The sequence below is a fragment of the Pleurodeles waltl genome, chromosome 7 (assembly GCF_031143425.1).
Source record: "Pleurodeles waltl isolate 20211129_DDA chromosome 7, aPleWal1.hap1.20221129, whole genome shotgun sequence".
Taxonomy (NCBI): domain Eukaryota; kingdom Metazoa; phylum Chordata; class Amphibia; order Caudata; family Salamandridae; genus Pleurodeles; species Pleurodeles waltl.
The window spans coordinates 406,587,904-406,613,107 of NC_090446.1; the positions used below are offsets into that span (position 1 = coordinate 406,587,904).

General features: G+C 44.4%; 1 protein-coding gene across 3 annotated transcripts in view; it reads right to left on the reverse strand.

The window, feature by feature from the left end:
• Positions 1-25,204, reverse strand: part of NDRG3 (NDRG family member 3) — an 836,729-nt gene that overhangs the window by 758,230 nt on the left and 53,295 nt on the right. For all 3 annotated transcript variants that reach the window (XM_069243888.1, XM_069243886.1, XM_069243887.1), the window contains one exon: positions 25,010-25,115. In XM_069243888.1, coding sequence (XP_069099989.1) covers positions 25,010-25,115 — 106 coding nt within the window. The remainder of the gene's footprint in view (positions 1-25,009; positions 25,116-25,204) is intronic.

Here is a 25,204-nt window from a genome sequence, read left to right on the forward strand (position 1 = left end):
GTATGCGACTCAAGTCCAGTATCCCTGCTGGGAAGGGACTTACTATGCAAAACTAAATGTTCAATTACCTGTTCCAACGATGGAATAGAAGATTAGACAAACAGTGATGATGAAGGTGATGAGGACCAGCACATAGGAGGAGGGGAGACGAGCGAAGATTACCCTCTAATTACCTTATTCCCAGTGTTCACACTAATCGACTTACCTGCTGACCTACAAGGGTCCGTAACAGAGAGAGTGTGGGATTTGACAGGAAAAGAGGTTGGATTAAAGGAGTCAAACCAGTTAAGGTGCAGATAAAACCAAATGCAGAATTCCCACAAGTACCACAATATCACATGACTCAAGACGTACTCATTGAAGTGACAGATTATTGCAGATTTTCTCAGGCAAGGAGTTTTGAAAGAAGTTTTAAGCAGTCCATGTAACTCACCTATTATGGGTTTGAAAAAGCCCTGTGGGAAGATTCGGATCGTGCAGGATTTGAGAAAAATAAATGAAATTGTGATAAAATGCTGCCCTGTGGTTCCTCACCCAGCGCTAATAATGTTCCAAGTTCCTTGCGATGCTGAATGGTTTACCGTAGTAGACCTATCACAAGCATTTTTTTCAATACCATTGCATGAGGAAAGCCAATTTTTGTTCAGTTTCAAATTCCTAGATAAGGTGTACAGTTGGTGCAGAATCCCTCAAGGGTTTTCTGAATCGCCATCTATCTTTAATCAGATCTTAAAGAAGGATTTGGAACCTCTTGTACTACCTTTTAATTCAACCCTTGTGCAGTACATTGATGACTTGTTGATTGCACCCAAAACCAGAGACAGTTGCAAATATGATACCATTGCATTATTGAACCATTTGGGAAAAAACGGGCATAAGGTGTCACCTAAGAAGCTGCAGTACGGTCAGAAAGAAGTAAAATATTTGGGGCATCTAATTGAGAAGGGATCCCGAAGAATATCAAAGGAGAGAATAACAGCTGTCATACAAATGAATCCCCCAACAACAAAAAGAGATGTGAGGATGTTTTTGGGAATGGTGGGTTATTGCCGCCAATGGATACCCAATTTCTCAATCATTGCAAAACCCTTAATAAAACTGACAGGAAAAGATGTCAAAGATGAGCCATATACGATCACTTTGACAAAAGAAGAACTTGAGTCATTCCTTGAGCTGAAAGAATGCATGTGCAGGGCCCCAGTATTAGGGATGCCTGATTACGAAAAACCTTTTCTGTTGTTTTGTCATGAACGTGATGCTTGTTCTTTGTCTGTTTTAACACAGGTCCACGGAGATGCAAATCGCCCTGTAACATATTTTTCAGCTACTTTGGACCCTGTCGCAGCAGCCCTACCGGGTTGTTTGCAAGCAGTTGCAGCAGTTGGTCAAAGCATTTCCCAATGTGAGGGCATAGTAATGGGATACCCTATGACAGTTTTGGTTCCACATTCTGTTGAAATCTTGTTAACAAGAACGAAAACACAGCACATGACAAATGCACGACTTACCAAATATGAGACGATTATTTTGGGATCACCAAATGTTACACTGAAAAGATGCACAGTACTGAACCCGGCAACTCTGCTTCCTAATGAAATACAGAAATCAAAGAGGGGGAAGAATTTGAGCATGATTGTATCGAGGTGACTGACCTCTGTACCAAACCTCGCCCAGACATACAGGACACCCAATTAAAAGAAAATGATTGCATTATGTTCGTGGATGGGTCCTGTTTAAGAGATTCAACTGGAACATTAAGAGCTGGCTATGCAGTGTGTACAATGTCTGGCATAGTCGAAGCCGCCTGGCTTGAAAAGGTATTTTCAGCACAAGTGGCGGAATTAATAGCTCTTACAAAGGCCTGCCATGCTGCTGTAAATTTGAAAGTTACAATTTATACTGACAGTAGATATGGATTTGGAATTGTACATGATTTTGGCCAGATCTGGTTACAAAGGGGTTTCATGACCTCTTCCGGATCACCTGTGAAAAATGGAGAGCAGATAAGAGATTTGTTACATGCAATTCAGTTGCCTCTTGAAGTTGCCGTGGTAAAGTGCAGTGCTCACACCAGATCACAAGACTTTGTGTCAATGGGGAATGATTATGCAGATCAGGTAGCAAGATTTTGTGCATTAAATTGTATATCATTCAAAGAACAGTGGGAATTGCTACCTCAGCCTGAAAATGACACAACTTTGATAGGCACTTTGCAAAAAACACCTCTGTTTTCTGTCAAAAAATGGGATGTGTCCACGTTGTGTTTCGGGGCATTTCCTGTTGCGGGCGCTAGGCCTACCCACACAAGTGAGGTACCATTTTTTTTTTTTTTTTAATCGGGAGACTTGGGAGAACATGGAATAGCGTAACAAGTGTTATTGCCCCTGGTCTTTCTCTACATTTTTTCCTTCCAAATATAAGAGTGTGTGTAAAGAAGACGTCTATTTGAGAAATACCCTGTAATTCACATGCTAGTATGGGCACCCCAGAATTCAGAGATGTGCAAATAACCACTGCTCCTCAACACCTTATCTTGTGCCCATTTTGGAAATACAAAGGTTTTCTTGATAGCTATTTTTTACTCTTTATATTTCAGAAAATGAATTGCTGTATACCCGGTATAGAATGAAAACCCACTGCAGGGGGCAGCTCATTTATTGTCTCTGGGCACCTAGAGTTCTTGATGAACCTACAAGTCCGATATATCCCCCCAAGCAGAAGAGTCCAGCAGACGTAACAGTATATTGCTTTAAAAAATCTGACATTGCAGGAAAAAGAGAAAAACTGCAGTTTTTTTCACCTCAATTTCAATATTTTTTTCCCGGTTATTTTCTGTAGGAAACCCTTGTAGGATCTACACTAATTACCCCTTGATGAATTCAGAATTTTGTCTACTTTTCAGAAATGTTTCGGTTTCTGGGATCCAGCATTGGTTTCACGTCCATTTCTGTCACTGACTGGAAGGAGGCTGAAAGCACAAAAAAAATAAAATAAAAAAAATCGTAAAAATGGGGTATGTCCCAGTAAAATGCCAAAATTGGGTTGAAAAATTGGGTTTTCTGATTCAAGTCTGCCTGTTCCTGAAAGCTGGGAAGCTGGTGATTTTAGCACCGCAAACCCTTTGTTGATGCCATTTTCAGGGAAAAAAAACCACAAGCCTTCTTCTGCAGCCCCTTTTTCCCATTTTTTTTAAAAAAAAACGAATTTTTCACTATATTTTGGCTAATTTTTTGGCCTCCTTCTGGGGAACCCACAAAGTCTGGGTACCTCTAGAATCCCTAGGATGTTGGAAAAAAAGGAGGCAAATTTGGCATAGGTAGCTTATGTGAACAAAAAGTAATAGGGCCGAAGAGCGACCTGCCCCAAACGGACAAAAAAAGGCTCGGCACAGGAGGGGGAAAAGGCCTGGCAGCGAAGGGGATATAGGAGCTGGCTTGAGATGCTTGTGAAGACTGCTATACTAGATCTGAAGGTGGGAGGCCCTGAGCAGAGGCTGAAAAAAAAAAAAAAAGAAAGCTATGGGCTCCCCTCTTGCAATGGTCCCCCTCTCTAGGGGAGTATAGTCCTATGATTTAAAAATCCCTTTTTTCATCCGTGCCAGCTAACCGGGGTAAACCCTAGGAAGGCTGAGCAGGTGACACAGGAGTCTCCTTGGGTGGTGTGTCCACTTTTGTTTTGGGGCAGAATTAAGGTGTGACAAACCTGTGAGGTGTATGAGGACTTAAAAAAAAAAAAAAAAAAAAAAAAAAAAAAAAAGAGGTTTGAAGACCCATAGGTGTCTTAGAGATAAGAGAATCATCAGCAAAAAGAAGGATAGAGATTTTCTGTACTTTCAATGAGGGAGCATCATTCTGGCAAGAAGTCAAAACCTGTACCCCCTCATTAATAAATAAGTGAGTAAGATCGGAGCCAGAACAACCCTGATGAACTCCCCTCCGAATAGGAATATTTTTAGTCAACTCTCCATGATTACCCCCATCGCACTTGGGCATATGTATTTTCATGCAACCGCTGCAACAGATGAATTCTATTAGTAGGGGTTCCCAATCTATGTAGTACTTCCCCAGTTTTTCTCTTGAGACCAGATAAAAAGTTGATTGTAGAGCCACAAAAACAACAAATAAATGTTGTTTGGCGAGGACTACATATTTCCAATAGAAGAGGACCAACCTAAAAACCTGATCTATCGTACTGGATTTTGGGCGAAAACCCACCTGTAATGAGGAAAGGACCTGATGCTCTTGAACCCAAATTGTTAGCCTCTCTACTAGTTGTTTAGCAAAACTTTTTTGTAGATTATCAAAAGGCTAATAGGTCTATAATTAGTTGGAAGGTTTTCATTACCCTTTTTATAAATAGGGATAATTTCAGCCCCCTTAAACGTGCTCTGGATTACACCACCTGCAACAATTTTATTCGAGATCAGATTTATATACCAGGACCATATAATTGGCTCTGATTTATAAAGATCTCCCAGGAAGCTTGTCCGAACCAGGAGCTTTACCTGGTTTTAAGGAGTTGATTGCGGCAATAGTTTCCTCTATGGAAAAGATGATACAGTCCTCAGAAGTGTGAATATCTGCCCCTAGTAGATCAAGGCTAGTGTTCAAACTAGCCATCGATAGGGAAGCAGAATAAAAAATTGGGTGATTACAAGGTAAGGTATTGTAGGGGATAGCATAGAGTTGAGTGAAATCATCCACCCAACTCTTGGGTTGTATATGGTTCCTAATATTACTCCTGCCCCCTCTTTGCCTTTTAGAGAATAGTTCCCAAAACAACATATTAGATTTTGAAGCGTCAAGCAATTCCCACCATATAGAGTTTTCCCATTACCTTTTTGCTTGCAATATGATCTCCTTGTTTGTACGTCTAGCTAGTTGGATCTCCCCGAGGGAGCCAGTAATGATAGCATTTCTTAGTGCAGACTTAGCCCTAGCGCAGGCTTCATTAAACCATCCATTGCTATTCATATTATCATCACGGGGCCTGAGACCAGCCTTTTTATAAAATTCCTTTAGCATATTATCATGGATGCTGAGGATGGGATGTTATTAGCATCCTGCTCCTCACAGACTGCCAGTTAATCGACAAACAATTTGCAGATCCCACCTATCAGACAGGGGTTGGACGTCACCCTTGGCCAGCAACCCGTATAGGACTGTTATTCAGGCAAGGAGTTGGGAACACTGTACGTTGATTGTTTAGTGACCTCCTAAATACACCTCCTTGGAGAGTAAGAAGCAAGGGGTGATGGCCACTCTCACATCGGGGCTCCACCCTCACATCCCTCAACAAAGACCACAGCCTGACATCCACCCAAAAAAAAAAAAAAAAAAAAAAAAAAAAAAAAAAACGATAACACTTTAAGACATACCTTGTTTAAATGTGGGCGCAGTGTTTAAATCAGAAGGCATACGGCCATTACAAGCCCTTAGACCATCCTTTAGGCATAGGGAAGCCAACTGAGAAGCCACACAAGAACGAGTACAATACAGAGGGTTGGTTAACTGTGGGACTCCCCATAATTCATCTTCTTCCACCGTTAATCCACTAATCAAAATAGAGGGTTCAAAGGTACAATTCAAATCACCTGCAATTATTAAAAGGGTCGAGTGATGCAAGGTGTCCAAGAATTCAGACAATAAAGCTAAGGTCTGAGACTCAGAACCCCAAGAAACAGACCGGGCATAAACATTAATAAGAGTAATCTTAATATTCTGTTGAAAGGTAACTTGTATGCCCATTAGGTCGATAGAATCAATGTTTAATATCAATTGGTCACATTGTAACTTCTTATTTAAGAGCACCAATAGGCCTCCTTTAACACGGCCTAAACCCTTCTCTGATGGTTGTGGTGGGACGCTAAATGAAAGGAACCCATCAGTATAAATTTAATCCTCAGCCCAGGTCTCCTGAAAGAGGCAGATATCTTGATTATTAATATAGGTGATCCACTCTGAGTCAACCAGCTTCCTGTCAAGGCCAGCTATATTCCAAGTCATTATAGAGAACTCATGATTATCTAGCTCAGTTTTGTGAGTGGGGCAACCAGCCTCCTTCACATGCATAGCCTCGTAGTGTATCCCAGGTGGCACCTCCTGAATGGCCTCATTCCCATGCAAATCCTCAATGTGTACTTCCTGTACAGCATTTAGTCATTCAGTAACTAACGGTACATATGTTTTTTTTATCTACCATAGGTAATTCACATTCCTGGATGAAGGCTGGCCTTTCACAAGTTAGTTGGACAAGCACTGGGTTGTTTTAATGCTAGACTAAGACCAACTCCCCTAGTTTCCTTAAAATGGCGAGTGGGTCGCTCAAAATGCATAAGTTGGTTCGCCAATAACTTACCAGCAAGGCGGACAGAAATGAAGTAAAAGTCCCACCCAGAAAGGCTACATCTGTTCGCAGCAAGGATATCAGTGCAAATAACTGAGACAATTGTGCCGAACACATAGCCAATGAAGACCTTATTAATCAAAGAGTCATGATTCTCAAAAGGAACCAAACGGCAGCTTAGGCATATCAACCATATAAATTGTACTATCGCTACTTTGAGCCTAGACCCTGATCTGTAGATTCAGGCCTGCTAACAATGTTGAAGAGTAGTGTCAGTGGGAGATTTTAAGAATGTAATCTGAGTAGCAAGGGAGCGAACCGCCCTACCAAGTACTTGGGGATAATATTCTCCCTTGGCCTATCTTCAGGGGCATCAGGGTGGGCAATAGTACAGCTCTGCTTCCCCAAAAAGTCCCTTAAATTAGGGGCTCTATTGTACTTCCTCCTATCACTTGTGGACTCTGGCTGATGACCCTCTGCACAGGATGTGGTTTGTTTTCCTGAGGGGTAGGCCTAGCTGACCACTTGGGGGGATATCACCTACTAGACTTGATATAGGTATAACAAGGCTTTCGCCCGCCCCCCCCCCCTTGCCTCCCCATCATTCAACTAACATTTACACCCACACCTCTGGTTCAGTTTCTCCTTCATTGATCCTATTAGCAATAAAACCAAACTTTTGACTTCGTCCACCTTCCAAAGGACAAGAGCCAAGTCAATTCCATTGTCTAACAGTTTCAAACCATCAGGATCAAGCGGGGATTACACGAAATATTGTCATTAATAGCAGTTCCAGATGTAGAGTGTACAGTACAGGCAAGAAGATCCCCATCCACTGCCAGTGGTGGAAATCGATTAGTGCACAATATATTTGGAACCACTCTGACCACTGGACTGAACGGAGGAGGGAAGTCCTGATTTCCTTAGGAAGAGTACCCCTCTGACATGGCGAAGGACTGGGGGCACTACAAGGTATTGCCAGCAATAAAGGTACAGAAATTTCCCTTGGGATATGCAATTCTCCCCTTCCAACAGATACCACAGGGGAATGTAAAGGTTGCATCCTCCTTCTGAAGATCTCTGGGATTTTCCCACTTCCAGATGACCCCCCTCTTAATGGGCGCACCACCGGATGTATAGGAATTACTCTTCAAGATGGCCTCTACTTCTTCAAACAAACAATATATCAATTTCATCAAAGGAATTAGTTCCTTAAATAGATGCAGGGCTCACTTGTTTGCTGTAGCGTTTTCTAGATTTTTTAGTACCATTCAGCGGCATAGGGGCATCTGCAGCTTTCCTTTTCCCCATAATATGTAGATAATAAGTAAAATAAGTATAAACAAACCCAAATAACCAAATGAATCCTTCTCAACTCTTAACACTTACTTCATTCAGCCAAGTTAGGGCGCCCTGCCCGGCTTCTATTGGTCGATGACGAGTGAAGAGATTAGCGTCCTTTTATCTCAGCTGACCAGGGAGCATAGGGGATGAAGTCCCACCACGGGCTAATGAAGGTAACTCTTGACTGCACACGCGTCCCCACGACACGTTATTTAAATGTAGTACAAATTGTTCCACTCGGTAACAGCACCCTCCGCGACTAGGGACTGAACGTATTACGGAATTCTAATTCCCACCTTGAAACGAGATGGAAAATTTTAGTGACACCAAGAGTCATATACAGCTACTGACCCACAACGCCTCAGGGGTAATAAGTGGTATATAAAGTCAACTGTTCCGCCTGGGACCACTGCGGGGGGGGGGGTGCTACCCCGTCTCTTCTTCTCTGTAGTGTCCATTTTACTTCCTGAAGCAAAAGGGCTCGTCCGCTTCTACGCCCAGCCCCCAAACTTGTACCGGCTGATCCGGAACTTCAGGTTCGTGTAGGCAATGGCGCTGGCGTCCTTTTAGAGCCCCCCTACCTCCCCCGGCTGCTTTGGGACCCATGTGGGTGGTCTGGTATTTCAACTTGTGTAGAAGTCGACAAAATACGGGAGATTTCCAGTCCCCACGCTGGTCCTGTAAGAATAGTAGGAAATCCAAATGTGGCAAAACGGTTTACCGAAACACCAGCCAAAGGAAGAGCGAGGATTCCATGGACGCTGTTCTCTTCAGGGCTGAGCCTGGAGGCCGGGGACCATTACCGGCACCATCAGCTTGGTGTTGCATTGCTGAGTCAACGTTGTAAGTGCTAGGACCCGAACGAGCTGCGTTATGGCTCGATCTATTGGCCGCCATCTCTGTGGTACTCATACTGTCCCTCCTATCCTGCGCAGATATGCTCCTTGTACCTATTGACGTGTATGCGGTCCCAGGCAGGGAGGAGTGTGCAATGCTAACAAACCACAAGCACTACACGGAGTGCAATAAGCCACCTAATGCGACTTTTAAGTGGAACGGTAGCGGGAATTAGATACAACAAATACACAATATAAGGGGAAACTACAAACAATGTACACTTCGAGAACAATAATGCATGAAGTAGTAAGGGGTACTGAACCGGCTGCAGAGCAGCAAAGAAAGAGGATATCAAAATGATGTCCTATGTTCTTAAAGGCTGATGTTAGTGGCTGGACCATGTGACTGTTGGACTTGGGGTTCGTGGGTGATGTAGTCTTTTCCTGCCATTTTAATGCGATTGACTGCTATTAATTTTACAGTAAAGGAAGAGGAGAATATTCAGAGCCTCTGGTCAGGACACAGAATTGTTGCTACCAGGGTGCTGAATACTAACTTGAGACCTTTCTAGTTTGTGAAAAAAGGCCACGTAACAGGGAGGTAGAAGGGTAGTGAGTAATCTGCTGTAAGATACAGTATCCACGAAAAAGTGTCAACTCAGTTAACATAACTAGTTCTTTTGATGGATACTTACAATTGCATATTCCCCACTTTAGAATAATTATCAAAGTACCTCCTCCGGTAGCGGGTCTGTGGAGTGGACTCAGATGAAAAAATCCTGCAGGACCAATTGGGCAAAATGCTGTTCCAGCCAAACCTGGATGTCAAGGCACTGGTGCCCAGTGAATGTCCATGTCACAGCATAGTAGATGTCAAGGACAGGCACTCCATGAGCCAACAGTGGTAGCAGCCTTCACCCTGGTAGAATGGGCTTTCAGACCTTCTGAGTTTGCTATTTGAACACTGTAGCGGATTTTGATAGAGGACTACTCACCATATTGTTCACATGGTGATTCATGGTACAATCAATGTCAAAGTTAAAAGCTGTTTTGGGGTGCAGCCGACTAAGCCTCTCTTCTTTCAAGGGGTGAGGGAAGCAAAGAATGCTGGCAGAGAAGGATGGACTGCCCGATGTGGAAAGAAGTAACTACTTTTGTCAATAATGCCACAGTAGTCCTCAGCACTAACTTGTCTGGGGAAAAAAAGTGGTGTATCGTGACTACACTGAACGTGCCTGGATTTCACCCACACAACGAGCTGTCAACTGCAGTGAGAAAGGCAGTGTTCAAATACAGCAGGCAACTATGCAGCAACTTGAAGGGTACACATACACATCAAGACCAAATTAAAGGCCTCATTGTGGCATCATAAATGGTTTGGGAATGCAATGAATACTGTTACAATGCCAGGTTAAACCTCTTCTTTTTTTACCATATACTTTCCAGCAAACGCCTATCTTCATATTAGAAAGTGTGAAGTTTAGACATGCAGAGGTTTTATCATTATGCCTGCCTTCTAAATAGGCTGGCATATTTTCATTGTTAGGTTATGGTCACCGCCATGTGTCTCATTTGTATTGGTGTATTAAACGAAGTCCTTGCACCAAGGGGTTAGAGATCTGGCCCCAGCAGCTCACAGGGTGGTGAGAGGTGGGTGGGGTGCTGAGGGATGCCAGATCCTGACAGGAGGCAACATGAGTCAAACCGTTAATATATCTCATCACAACAGGGGACTTAAAAGGATGGTTGGCTGGTAAACATACAAAGGCCAAAAGAGCAGATAAACTTTAATAGTGCCCAATGCTAGGCCATGCTAGGCTAAAAATAAAACAAAATCCCATTCTCCTGCATAATGCATTGTGTGGAAGGATGCCTGGAGGCAAAGATGTCATGTTGCTGTGACAGATCAAACACTGTCAGTTGCTGCCACTCAATGTCTATGGATGGAGGTGTAGGATTACAGATTCTGGTGGAGTAACCTGCCATGTTGCTGTGACAGAAGATACTAGTGAAGTGGTAAGTCTGACTGGAGGACAGATGGCCATGCCCAGAAGTTTAAGGTACCCACGCTCTCCTGGCCCATTCCAGACCCCATAGGATGACCTAGGCCCAGAAGTTCTTGATCTTTTTCAGAACTATGGACCGAAAAGTGTATGTAAAGGAGTACTGTGTTCCACTCCAGCCAGAAAGCAAACTAGTGTTCTTGCAGCAACTACAATGACCTCAGACCTCGAATAGTAAAGGCCCTCTGGAGTAGGATGTTTGATGAGAAAATCAGGATAACCAACAACCTGTCTATTTACTGGTGGGAAAGAACAGGACTTTGACCAAGTGGCCATCAAAGTGTCAGCTAGGGTCACATTAAACAGGAGCAGGGGCTCAGGAGTAGCAGACCCAGGGGGCAAAATGGGTTTGAGAAAAATTGTTTTGGTCTAAATGGATAGCAGCTGCAAAGCTAGAACTTGAGCTGATTTCTGGACCACCACTGCAAATGAGGCTCTCTGTTGGTGGCCAAAGTGGCAAGTCACGCCCGCCTCTGAAGAGGTGTCAAATCCATGTAAGAGCTTCATCTGTGTAACGAGAAGGGAGAAAGTCACCCCAATCATCATCTACATCCTGGGTTATACCTAATTCTGAATCAGAACTAAAAAGAGTCTTTGGTGGCATGTATGACCTGGTAGCGGGGCAGTCTGGGTGTACCGTGACTGATTGCACTTTGTAAACTTGTCGCAGACCACCAGAACTGGTAGACTGAAGCGGTCATGCTCATTGGGAAAGGGGGTGGGGGGTGGTGCTTGAATATGAAGGATATTATTTTGCTGCTACAGGAACAAATAGCAATTATGAGAGCCCTGCCCTGATGGAGCTTTTGAAAATAGCTATCCAAGATTAACAATAGGAAAGTATGAGCAGCGAGGCGTCTTAAATTTCAAAGTCAGATGTTTTTTAGGAAAACAAAACTCAAGACAATGGTGGGTTAATGTAAAATATGGCAGGCACTCAAGGGATATGCAAAAAGTCCTGTGTCATATGCATTCACCATTATGGCATAAACCTGAACTTGCAAAGTAAATCAGAAATGAACCTTGAAAACATGGGGCAAATTACACAGAGAGCAGAGTCTATATCATTTAATTTCATGGGTTTAGATTGCCTCCTAAATGCATACATCGATGAATAGGAAGGAACTGTGCTAACAGGAATCCACATAAAGGAAAAGAGGTGGATATTAAATTCCAGTGCCACAATGATATAAGAGTACACAGTAATACTTGTAGCAAGAACTCTGACAGCATAACATTAGAAAAATGAATAGTTTGAGGTGATTTCTTCTGGTCTCTTTCTCAGACAACGAAATGCATGGGTCTACTGAAAGGACTTACTAAAAACATTACTAGTCAGTGAATGCTTTAAATGGAACATTTTTTCTGCAAGTGTACAGCATTCACATTTAGATAGCAGCATTTTTTTTCTTTTACAGCACACATTGCAATAAATATATATATATATTTTTTTTTTAAATAACCACTGCACCAGCTTGCCAAGGCCCGACTGGAAAAAGAAAATTAATTATGCAATTATGCTGGAATAACAGTTCTACACGTTTCATGATCTTAGACCGAAACAGGGAAGAAAGAGGGACATGTGAGAGAAGGATATAGAATTTCCTAGCTATTATGAAGGACAGTTTCCATCCTATTAAGAATATGGAGGCGAGGATTATGCATTAATCTTTCCACTTTACTTTCCCAGCAGCCACAACACAAACACATAACTCAACATGAAGTCTACATGTCCCATGAGTCTTTTATAACTTGTAATCCCCATCTGCCAATAGCAAAGGCCCATCTCCTTCAAAACAAGCAACCAAGGAAAAGCACTTCCTCTTTTTTTGTGCGGACTATCAATCACTGCGTATTCCAACTTTAGTATTCTTGTTTTTGTTCCAACCCTAGGAAAAAACAAGACTGTAAGCATTCAAGAAGTATTTCTCCCTGAATCAATACCAAATAACATTAGTACTAGCTAGCCCAATATGAAACATTAACGTTGCTTACACACAATGCCGTGAACTTCAGAATCTTTAGGGTGGGAGGAATGTATTTTGTACTTACTCGGGTTGGATGATCCTCACCTCCTTGTCATTTATAGAACTGAAACTTTCACTCTCCGCAGGTAGGACTTTTACATTCTATGTCAGGACTAGAGGCTCAGATTAGTTAACTCTGAAGATCATGGATTAGGCCACTCTCATCACTAGTCTGAACTAAAACATCTTAAAAGTAGAGTGATGACCAATCAGCAGCATTGAGGATGTCCTCTAAATAGACTCCTAAAGAAAAGCGCTTAGAGGTCAGGTGGAATGTGCCACAACATGTGTTAATACCAGCTTCCTCTGTGACCAACTGAATCCACTGTGCAATTAAATGGGTTTGTATGGCTTCTTTATGGCTATGAATAATTGAACCATACAGGGAGGATAAAGATGCTCAGTGATAGCTTCATAAGCTCATATACATCTCACTATTCAAAAGATTTGCTGGGGAAAAGCCGAATATTGTACCACACTTGTATGGGATTTTGTGTTTCTGGAAACAGTGAAGGACACTCCTTCCAGGGTAAACATTCTCATAGTGACATGGAACGTCTGAACATCTGATATCCTTTTACATGAGATGACCGAAAAATCACCAACTTATCTGTAGTTTCAAAACTGGTTATCCTGGAGGATTCTAATAATCTAAGTACTACGTTCACATCATATAGTTGGAAATACCCAAGTTCTGGTGGTCTTTGAGCTAGTGGCAGAAAGCGTGTTTGAGTGATCGTGTACTCTGTAAATATATTAATTTATTTTTGACTACCTGACCAGTCTTAACAACTTACACACTAGAGGGGGTTCTCCTACTGGAATGCCCTGGAAAGGGATGAGATTCGCCAAAATATCTGACTGGCAGACTATTTTGTCCTGTAAGACAGACCAGCTTTTGTCAGTTCCAATAAGATGTTCAATATGAAGACTATTTCTGACTCCATGGTATCAAAATCTTGCCCCAGACATCAGTGTGGCCACCTGCACCAAGCTGAATTGTAGCACTTGATGGTAGAATCTGCTAATGCTTTCCCGATGAGGGTGGAAAACGTGCAATTAACCTGAGACGTCGCATCATCCCCTATAGTCCTCCACGCCATTAGAGTCTGTGTCCCTTCATGTACCAAGTAGTGCAAGTAGATGTGGTCATCTATTACCATATTTTGAGTCTTGGGAAGTGGGACTGGAGAATCAATAAAGTTCCAGGAGTGTAATCCAAAGCAGTGTCATCAGCACCATCCCCCCTTCTGCCTTGTGACTTGTACTGTTAGTCTAGTTATCATGGCAAATGGAGAGAAGGCATCCTATCCCAGGTCAGGACTCCAGAGCTGAAGGACTTCATCAGTTGCTTCCATTGACAGATCCAGTCGCCAAATGAAAAATATGATAGTTAATGATACAGATGAGGCAAAAAGGTTTATCTAGCATGGACCCATTTCTTAATCGACATCTGGCACTCCAGGCATCTACAGGATTCCAGCACCTGAAGAATAAGTTACTTACCTTCGGTAATGCTTTTTCTGGTGGATACAGTAACTACCTGTGGATTCCTCACCAAAAGAATTCTCCCCTCGCGCCAGCCTTCGACGGAAATTTCTTCTAGCTCTGCACGTCGACGTCACAATCGCCCGACTCCACGCGACGCCACATGACGTCATCCAGGAAATAAGAAGCCCTCATCGACGTGCAGACGTCAGTTATCACCATTTTTTTACGTGCCATAGAGGCGAACAGGTTAAACCTAAAGAGCACACATTCATCCAGAGTAGACGAAAATAAAACATTTAATATAAAACTCAATATAAATCACAGTTATGAATGCTCAATTCGAGATAGAAATAAATAAATATATATGTGTATAATTCCAGTCCAAAATGTCCCTTTCACTATCTTAATTTGCAAAGGAAAAGTATATACAATGTATACAACCATATGCATGTAAATGCTATATACATATATATACACAAGATCAAGGATGCGCACCCAAAGATTCTTGGCTTGACCAGTCAGGCAATGGGAAGGTGGGTGGGACCGTGAGGAATCCACAGGTAGTTACTGTATCCACCAGAAAAAGCGTTACCGAAGGTCAGTAACTTATTCTTCTGATGGATACACCTACCTGTGGATTCCTCACCAAAAGAATAGAGTCCCCAAGCAGTATAACCTCCGGAGGTAGGTGCCCAACTGGTCAAACCAAGAAATCTTGCAGCACCGAGCGAGCAAAATGGCCAAACAGTAATGTTTGGCAAAAGTATGGAGGGATGCCCAGGTCGCTGCCCTGCAGATGTCAGCCACAGGAACACCACTAGCCAAAGCTGATGAAGCTGCTTTGGCCCTGGTGGAATGGGCACGAAGCCCCACAGGTGGATCTCTCTTCGCTAAAAGAATAGCAGATCTTAATACATAGAATGACCCACCTGGATAGCGTTCTCTTGTGGACCGCTCTACCTTTCCTCTTCCCCACGTATCCAACGGAGAGCTGTTCATCGTGTCTGAACTCTTTCATCCTGGCGACGTAGAAGCTCAGTGCTCTTCGCGGATCCAGCCGGTGGAGCCTCTCTTCCTCCTTGGATGGGTGAGATGAGGGGTAAAAGGAAGAGAGTAATTGACTGCCCCAGGTGAAAGGGTGTAACAACCTTCGGTAGGAAAGCCGCCTTGGTACTCAACAGGCACTTTGTCCTTGAAGAAGGAAAGGAATGGGGTTTCTACAGTTAGAGCCTGAAGCTCACTAACCCTTCTGGCAGATGTTATTGCCACCAGGAAAACAGTTTTAAATACTAGGAACCATAAAGAACAAGAGTGCATGGATTCAAACGGTGCCCACATAAAAAAAGTTAAAACCAAGTTAAGGTCCCACTGAGGCATAACGAATGGCGTGGGCGGATACTTATTAGTAAGTCCCTTTAGAAACTTTAAAACAATTGGTGATTTAAAGAAGGATGGTTGATCAGGAAGGCACAGAAAAGCAGATAGTGCAGACAGATAACCCTTAACAGTGGCAACTGAAAAACCTTTCTGTGCCAAATAGAGCGCAAATGACAAAATGTAAGATAAACCAGCTCTTAAAGCATCTAAACTATGCTCTCCACACCAGCTTGTAAACTTAGCCCAACGATTTGCATAGATTGACTTGGTGGAGTGTCGCCTGGCCGATAGAATAACTTCCACCACATCTGGATGGAGAGAAAAGGAACTCGGATTGCCCTGTTCAATCTCCAGGCATGAAGATGCAGGTCCTGGAGGTGGGGGTGTAGAATCTGCCCTGCGACTGCGAGAGGAGGTCCACCCTGCAAGGGAGACGGAGCGGAGGGCACTGAGAGAGTTGGAGTAGGTCCGAATACCACACCCTTCTCGGCCAATCCGGAGCTATTAAGATGACTTGAGCTCGGTCTTGGCGGATTTTCCTGAGAACTCGAGGAATCAAGGGTATGGGGGGGGGGGGGGGGGGGGGGGGGGGGGGGAACACGTAAAGCAACTGACCCTTCCAGGACATCTGAAACGCGATCCCCAAAGCTCCTTGCACTGGATACTGGAGGCTGCAAAATAGCGGGCACTGCGCATTCTCTTGAGTTGCAAACAGATCTATTTGTGGATATCCCCACATCCTAAAGATATACAGAACTAGATCTGGATGAAGACGCCACTCGTGGTCGACCGAGCTGCGTCGACTGAGAATGTCTGCACGCACGTTCAGGACTCCGGCCAAATGATGTGCAATCAAGCAGATCTTGTGGTCCTGAAGCCAGGACCAGAGTCGAAGAGCTTCTCTGCAGGGAAGATACGACCCCACTCCTCCCCGTTTGTTTATATATCACATCGCAGTCGTGTTGTCCGTTAGAACCTGGACTGACTGACTGCGAATGGAAGGGAGGAAGGCCTTGAGTGCCAGTCGTACTGCCCGCAATTCTAACAGATTGGTCTCCAGTAGAACAGAAATTACACATCAAAGGCCTTTGATCTCCAGGTCCCCCAGATGAGCTCCCCACCCTAGAGTGGAAGCATCAGTTACCACGGAGGCCACTGGTGGGGGTAGTGAGAACGGCCTTCCTTGAGACAGGTTGTCGACCGCTGCCCACCATTGAAGATCCACTGCAGGGTCTCTGGAGATCTTTATCGAGTCCTCGAGATCCCCTTGTGCTGAAACCACTGCCTGCGGACAAACCACTGGAGAGCCCTCATGTGCCAGCAGTGACCAACAGTATGCAAGAAGCAAACAGACCGAGCAGACGAAGGACTTTGAGGATTGGAACTACCGCTCCATTTCGAAACATTGGAATCGAAGCCTGTATGTCCTGAACCCGCTGTGGCGGAGGAAAGGCCCGATTCAATGTCGTGTCCAATACTGCCTATATGAACAGGAGGCGTTGAGGGCTCCAGGTGAGATTTGGGTACATTGACTGAAAACCCCAGGTCGTACAACAATTGAGTCGTCGACTGGAGATGGCACCGCACGAGCTCTGGAGTATTGGCTTTGATCAACCAATCGTCCAGATAGGGAAACACAGCGATCCCCTCTCTTCTGAGCTCTGCCGCTGCCACCTTCGTGAAGACTTGAGGTGCTGAAGTAAGACCAAACGGGAGGACCGCAAACTGATAATGTTGTGATCCCACCACAAAACGGAGATACTTCCTGTGCGATCTGAGGATCGGAATATGAAAATACGCGTCCTGCAAATCGACCGACACCATCCAGTCTCCTTCGTTCAACGCCAAAAGAACCTGTGAGAGGGTCAGCATTTTGAACTTTTCCTGTTTGATGAACCAATTCAAAATCCTCAAGTCCAAAAATTGGTCTCAGCCGACCATCCTTTTTGGGAATCAGAAAGTATCTCGAATAGCACCCCTGACCCCTCTGTTGCTCGGGAACCAACTCTATTGCACCTTTTTGTAATAGGGATAATACCTCCTGCTGTAACAGGAGAAAATGGTCTTCCGAACAGAAGGATGGGCGGGGAGGTAGGGTGGGAAGAAATTCACGAAAGGGAAGAGCGTACCCCCTCTTCACAATTTCGATGACCCAGGAGTCTGATGTTATGACCTCCCACATTGGAAGAAAAAGGGCAAGTCTCCCACCTACTGGAGACGAATGGACAGGGGATGGTGGAGGACTACGGCTGCTTTCCTTGAAGCACCCCTCCAGAGGAAGAGGAAGAGGCAGAGTGCTGCAAGGTGGCTCCTCTCGTACGGACTCTGCCCCTACCCCTGAAGGATCTGTAAGGCAGGGTAGAAGCAGTTTGTTGTGGTCCTTGCAGTCTTCCTCAAAAGGAACCACGTCCAAATCCTTTAAATCTCCGAAAGCCTCTAAAGGTGGATGAGGCAGACGACTGGAGTCCCAAGGATCTAGCTGTCGCTCTGCTCTCTTTAAAACGTTCCAAGGCTGAGTCAGCCTTAGAGCCGAAGAGCTTTTCCCCATCAAACGGAAGATCAAGGAGTGTAGCCTGCACGTCCGTCGAGAAGCCCGATGATCAAAGCCAAGACTGCCTCCTAGAGACTATGGTCGTGCCCATAGCCCTAGCCACCGAGTCCGAAGTGTCCAAACCAGACTGGATCACTTGTGTCGCAGCCGCTTGAGCATCCGAAAAGAGTTGCAGCATCTCCTGTGACACATTAGGGTGGCCCTTTGCCTCTTCCATAAGGGCATGGATGTAACATCCCAGTATGCATGTGGCACTGGATGATTTTAGGGCCATATTGCACGATGAAAATTTAGCAGAATGGTCCATCTTTTTTGACTCTCTATCAACAGGAGACCCAGGAAACGAGCCAGGAGAGGATCTGGAGGAACATGAAGCTTGAACCACTAGGCTCTCCGGAGTTGGTTGCCTGGAAAGAAACACCGGATCCCCAGGCGCCGTCCTGTACCGCCGAGCTACCGCACTGTTGACCGCAGCGGTGGATACAGGTTTCAGCCAAATATCCTTAATAGGGTCCAGCAGAGCCTCATTGAATGGTAGAAGAGGCTCAGCAGAAGCAGATGTTGGATGGAGGACGTCTGTCAATAAATTTCTCTTAACCTCCGCGGTAGGAAGAGTAATATCCAAAAAGTTAGCAGCCTTACGTATGACTTTATGGAAAGAAGCTGCTTCCTCTGTGACCTCTCCAGGGGAAGCTAGATCCCATTCCGGGGTAGTGTCAAGGACACTAGCTGAGTCCAGACCCTGGAAGTCACCTGAGGGCTCTACAACTTCTCCCTCCTCCAGGAGTTGCCTTGCGTACTCCTCCTCCAAGAGACGAAGGGCCAGGCGCCTTGATCTAAGTCTTGACTCCAAGCCTGGAGTCGACAAGGCGTCGGCTGACGCCAAAGATCTCCGTCGGCGCCGAACCTCGGATTTGTCCGAAGCCAGAGGTTCTGGCTCCAAAGCATTCTTGGACATCGATCGGATCCGAGGCGAACCCGACGGCGCCTTAACAGGTGTAGCCATCCTGGGCGACGTCGTAGGCATCGGCGCCGCTTCAGATGCAGCAGACATAAACGGGGTGAACGGCGCAGACTTGAAAGACGCCGGAACACCCAAGTCAAAGGCCAAAGGACCAGACGGACCTGCATTACTTCCACCCGGCGCCATGGAAGCAAAGATGTTAAACATAGCGTTAAAAAATGCTGCAGGATCCGATCCCGGAGTCGGGAAAGCTGGGTACTGTTGCTGCTGCACTGGCTCCGGCAAAGCTGCCGAAGAGGGTCCAGGTAACTCCTGGCCAGGAGAACCTTCAGGCCTCTGTGGAGGCTTGGCCTCAAAGACCGACCCAGGTGACGTCGGGGTCACCGGAGTTGGAGGGGTGACGGTCGGCCTCATCTCCCACGTCGGACGATGCAGAGTCGACGGAGAAGCCGATCTAGACCTGGACCGCCCTTTGCTCGATCGGCGCCGAGATCCATGACGGCGCCGAGATCCATGACTTCGCCGAGACCCACTATGGTGATGAGACCTCGAAGATCTCGATGAAGACTCCCTCCTATGACGCCTCTCTTTCTTCTTCTTGGACCGGGCCAAGAATAACTACGCCTCCCTTTCTTTTTAGTGCCTTAGGGTTCATGCGCTGGCACGAACCGCATGCCTCGACCTCATGATCGGAACTAAGGCACCAGAGGCAGTTTTCGTGGGGGTCGGTAACCGACATCCGACACCCACACTGGTTACAAGGTTTAAAGCCGGATTTTCTAGGCTGCGTCATCGGAACCGTCCGTTGGTAACAGTAGCTCCCTCTGAGCCTCGAAGAAACAACCGTTATTTGGGCACGGAAAAAAAGGGAACTGACGTCTGCACGTCGACGAGGGCTTCTTATTGCCTGGATGACGTCATGTGGCGTCGCGTGGAGTCGGGCGATTGTGACGTCATCGTCGACGTGCAGAGCTAGAAGAAATTTCCGTCTAAGACTGGCGCAAGGGGAGAATTCTTTTGGTGAGGAATCCACAGGTAGGTGTATCCATCAGAAAGTAGGATCACATTTTGTTTCAATCTGCTATCACTTTCCCAAGTAAGTACATCACCGTTTAAGATTTTGTACTGCAGACAGTGGTATCCGAAGTCCCGGGCCAATTCCAGTAGGTCCTTGGAATTCATCCCACTTAAGGGGTTTATGTATTGTCCCAGTCAACACATTGTCCATCTATAGGGGAATGAAGCATGCTGCTTTGTCCTCTGTTGGACAACACACGGCAAAAGAGCCCGATAGGAGCTCTAAGCATTTGATATGCAGCATCTCTTCAAGTTTTATCTATGGTTCTCCAGTGGTAATATCCATAACCACAAGTTCCCCAACCTGAGCGACTTGTGTCACACTACGACAAGGTCTGGCACTGAGCCAAAAATAGCTCTCCCTATCTACGTTACCACGTAGTCTAACCAACACGCCGCCTGTGTAATGGTCACTTCCTCAGCATACTTTAACCCCACATCTGAGGTGCATCACCTTTAGCCTTTCCAGTTCCCTTTAATGTAAAAAACAGGAAAATTGCCTGAATGGACGATGCAAGAAGGCATAAAATCCTGGCAAACCACTTGCGTGAAATCCTTTCTTACTCCAGTGTTCTCCTCACCTCTCTTCATTTCAGGACCATTTTCTTCAGAGGTAACTTTAGTGTCTGTTGGACTGAATCATTCAATAACCTCAATTTCTGAGTGGGCTCGAAGTCAGACTTATTTGTTGATTATAAAACCGAAACTCTGTACAAGTGACACGGCCAGCTGTAAATGCTCCCCCAGCCGCAGGCGTTCCCGATGTTTCATCAGTATATCTAGCTTTCAAATATGCTATCACCCCAATACCACATATACCTAGCCATTCCACTGCTGGCCTTAGCACCTTGGTGATGCAACTCGGTACAGAAGAAAGACCGACATTTGTCGCCATCCAAACAGAAGGAACTGCCTCTGTCGTGTGAAATCAGAATGGTTAGGTATTCATCCTTCAGGTCAAATCTTACCAACCAATCTTCTGGTAAAAAAATATCCCTGACAAGATGCACGCCTTCCATTTTGAAATAGCGATGACAATCATTTGTTGGTATCTCTCAAATTTCAATATTTACTGACCCTTGACTTTCTTCTTTACTAGGAAGAGCTTGCTGAGGAACCCTTGGAGGTGAAGTCAAGTCAGTATTATTGCCCATTTTGCAACAGGGGTCTGAACTTCTCGGTCCACGATCCCCCACATCCGCCTGTGAAAATGAACTAGGGCAGGGGCAGGTTCTAGGACATGGAGACCCACAGAATTCTATGCAGAACCCCTAAATGATCTGAAACGCTGAAGCACCCCCTGTTATTTCTCTCCATTTCTGTAGAAGTCATTTGAGCCTCTGCTTTACTTCTTAGTAGAGAAGAAAGGATCCTCCTTACCAGTGACTACCTGGTGTGTTGCTGGCGTGAAGGAAGATTCCTCTGCTGCCATGGCTTCTGCTGTTGCCACAGCTGGAGAAGAAGCCCCCAAATCTCTGTTGGTCCTGCCACTGCAATAATCATCTCGCATTGGGCTTGAGGCTAGAATTAAAGGCCGACTGGTTGAGCCTCTATCAGCCCCCAAAACGTCATCTGCCCAAAGATCCTACGAATAGATTGCTGTGCCTTATCAAAGATGGAAAATATCGTCACACATTTGCTTAGCACATTAATGAATGGGATCCCAAAGAGGCTCCTTTCTGGCACAGCTCCTGCTTCTGTGGAGGCCAACTCTGAGTTGAGAGTATTTTAATCAAAAACGTAGTATGCATGCTGTGGGCAATGCCTAATTTGTGTTACCTAAAAAGCAAACCGTTCTTTCTGCTTATCTGGAAAGGATGTCAGGTGAAATAAGGCTGCCAGTCTCCCTGGCCTCCTCGATCAGGTCTAGTATTTTTGAAGATTGTCCTGACAGGATTTCCATGAACAACCTAGGCCCGTTTAGATCCCTCAAGGATTGGCCCTTTATGAATTTTGTCACAGATGTGGATATTTTGTTATCTATTCTGGGGGTGCAAGCCACTTCCCCTACTAGGGTTGCTTTTGAAAGCAGCGGCCCACATACTGGACACCCTTTGCTACCAAGACCCAAACTGTGGAACACAGATGAAAGGTATCATCAGAATTAAATATACCAAGAGGCTCCTTGAACCCCTTTGAGATGCATGTACGTATCGTCCATCCTGAGGCATTTGGGACTGCCTTCCAATCGCTACGGTCTATTGGGACCTGGTTCATCACCAGAATCTTTGCAGTTAAGCCATGTGGTCTAACTGCCACTGCTCACCTCTGACAGGAGCCGGGTCGTTTGGTCAGTTGCGGCCAGTCTCCTTAGAGAGTGGAGGAAGCAGCCTTGGACTAAATAACCCATTCTAGACTATAAATGCAATGAACAATAATTTCAGATTAATAAGCCAAACCTGAAGCAATTTTCTATCTACTCAAAACTTCTCTAAGTATTATATAAAAAAAACAGTGAATATAAGCAATCAAAGTAAAAATGCAAATCTGTCTGCTGAGCAGCAAAGAGACAGTAAGTGATTTTCCTTGGTTGATTGTTTTTAAGAGCATGGACCTCTGCTATTGGTGTATGGTGCTACAAGTTATAAAATGTCATGAGACATGTAGTCTCTTCATATTGAGCTATATGATTATGTGGGGACTACTGAGAAAGTTGGGAGAAACGCATGATCTGAGCCTCTGATCCTGAAATAGAATGTTAGTGTATATCATATCATCTTTCGCACTTAAATTTATTTGGCTGGAAATACATGTTCAGAATAATAATAGATTTACTTAGAAATGCAAATTATGAGAAATTTAAGTTGGATTTCACACAATGAATGATTATTCAGATATTATTCAAGATTAAGTAGCAAAGGAAAAATGTAATGGACTGCAAATAATGATACCCATGCTACTAAAAATGTTACTACCTCGATATATCAAAAGGGAATGTTTGCTTTAAGAAAATATTTTTTTGCAGCACAAAATAGTGATATGGAGTGAACGAAATGGACAGACATTGATTTCTATTAAGATTCTATTTATGCCCCTAGAAACATGTTGTGATTAGTGCCCTTTTAGTGTGATAGGGATCAGTGTTCTTGTAGTTCATGGTAACATCATAGAACATAAGTAACTTACTTTTCCCAAGTATTGGGATGGAAAAGTCCTCAGCATACTAAGACATGTATCACTGCCCTGAGTGCCCAACTGTTCTGTTGTCTGGATCCCTAATACTGATTTTTTTTTTTGTAAAAGGAGAACATGGGTCATGCCTATGCCCCATGACAAAGGACGTTCTCACAGATTGTGGTCCTGTTGAACCAGGAGCGTAGCACCCACGACGATACCCTCATTGCGGTGGAAGGCTACCACCATTACCAGGAGTTAAGCAGTACGGGCATGGTGGTGGTAGGATACAGTGAAGTGATCAGTAGAAGAGGACACAACCTTTTTTACACAATGTTACTGGAGGGAGGCCTACAGGCTCACTCACTTATTGAAGTCTCCACTGCGTTGTGCTTAATACAGCCTTGGCCCACATCAGGTAGCTGTGCAGTGCTACATAGCGCAGGATTAGTGATTCTTCGTTTTTGAATGCGTGCCTGGGAAGGGTACCGTGCAAGGAGGGAGCAAAACTGTGCATGTGTGGTGAGTACATGTAATGGGTGTAAGTATGCAAAGAGGAATACATTACATGAGAGATGATGTGCTGTGCAGTGCATGTGTGGATAAATTATGTACTGAGTTTGTGTCCTTTTGTGGAGTAAAATATAAAGGGTGAAGTGTTGTGCTGAAAAATGACAGTGATTGTGTGCATCGAGGTTTCACATTCTTGAATGGACCATGGTTCTGTTTGCAGGAGTACAAGGGTGATATGTCTTTGGCGATTTAGATAGTGCTTTATTTTTTATAGTTATTTGAGAGTTTTCTTTTTTATAATGTTCCAGCTTCAGTTATTTATGGTAAGAGTACGTTTTTTTTTTTTTGTGTAAGGGGAAGATGTAATGTAGTAATAGGGGTACATGCATGACAAATACTTTGAATGTTATACATGTTACCTTTTGAATGCCGATTCAGTTGGTGTGAACAAGCGCCACTGAAGGAGCACTTCAATATCACCTACCTTCATTGCTGTTTTTTATTAAACTTTGTTTCCAAGGTTTGGAGTTGTGTGTATTATTACAGAGAGGTAGAGGAATAACAGTGACATTGACAAAGAAGAAGAGTAAAAAAGTGAAATTAAGAAAATGAATTGACACAGTAAGTTCTCCAGCACGGACTACTACTTCTCGACATTGTAAGCTTTAATGTTCACAGCTCAATACAATTTAAATCTGTAGTGGCAAACCATCAAATGGCACTTGATTCCACCAACTATAAAAGGGACCCAATAAATCAATTTGAATTAGGCACCTCCATATCTTAAGCGACTCCTTTTAGTGATAAGTGTGTTGCCTGAATTATACATTACTACCCCAAACCACCTTTCAAGAGTAACCCTTGATGTTTTGACCTCACTACACCCCGAAAGGTCACTTGGCAACACAGTGAGCTTGCAGTGGTACCAAGGGTGGTTGTAACATTCTTAAAGACTGCTTAATTGCCCTTGAGCCATAGAGGCCGTGTTGAACATGACTGAGGAGAGGAGATGGCAGATCTACAGAAAGGTATCTCTGGGCACCATTAACCATTCTTTCATGCCTCTCAAGGCTGTTGCATGTTTCAATGTGTAGTAAAGTATAAGTGGGGTCTAGTACAAGCATGTAGATCTTACACAGTGCTGCTGTCTAATCTAAACCAGTGCTTCTTTGTCATTAATTGTAGGATGTCTATTGCTCGGACTTCAAATAAAAATTCCAGGAAATGTCATTTAAACTTGCCATGCTTTTAAGAGCTGTTTAAGGTGGAATAGAAACAACCTGCCCTTCTAAGTTACGGCAACTTACGGTTGAGGCCGATGTCATGGTATGTGAGAATGACCGGTCTGCTTCCCTTTTGAGTTCCACGCATGGTGACATGCAGAACTCCATGTGCAGTCTCGATGTTGTGTTCCTAAAAGTAATAATACATAAGTAAGTACAGTTTTATTTAGAAGAGCCTCTAAAACCTGCAACAAAACGTTAATTCCTTCTATTCATCAA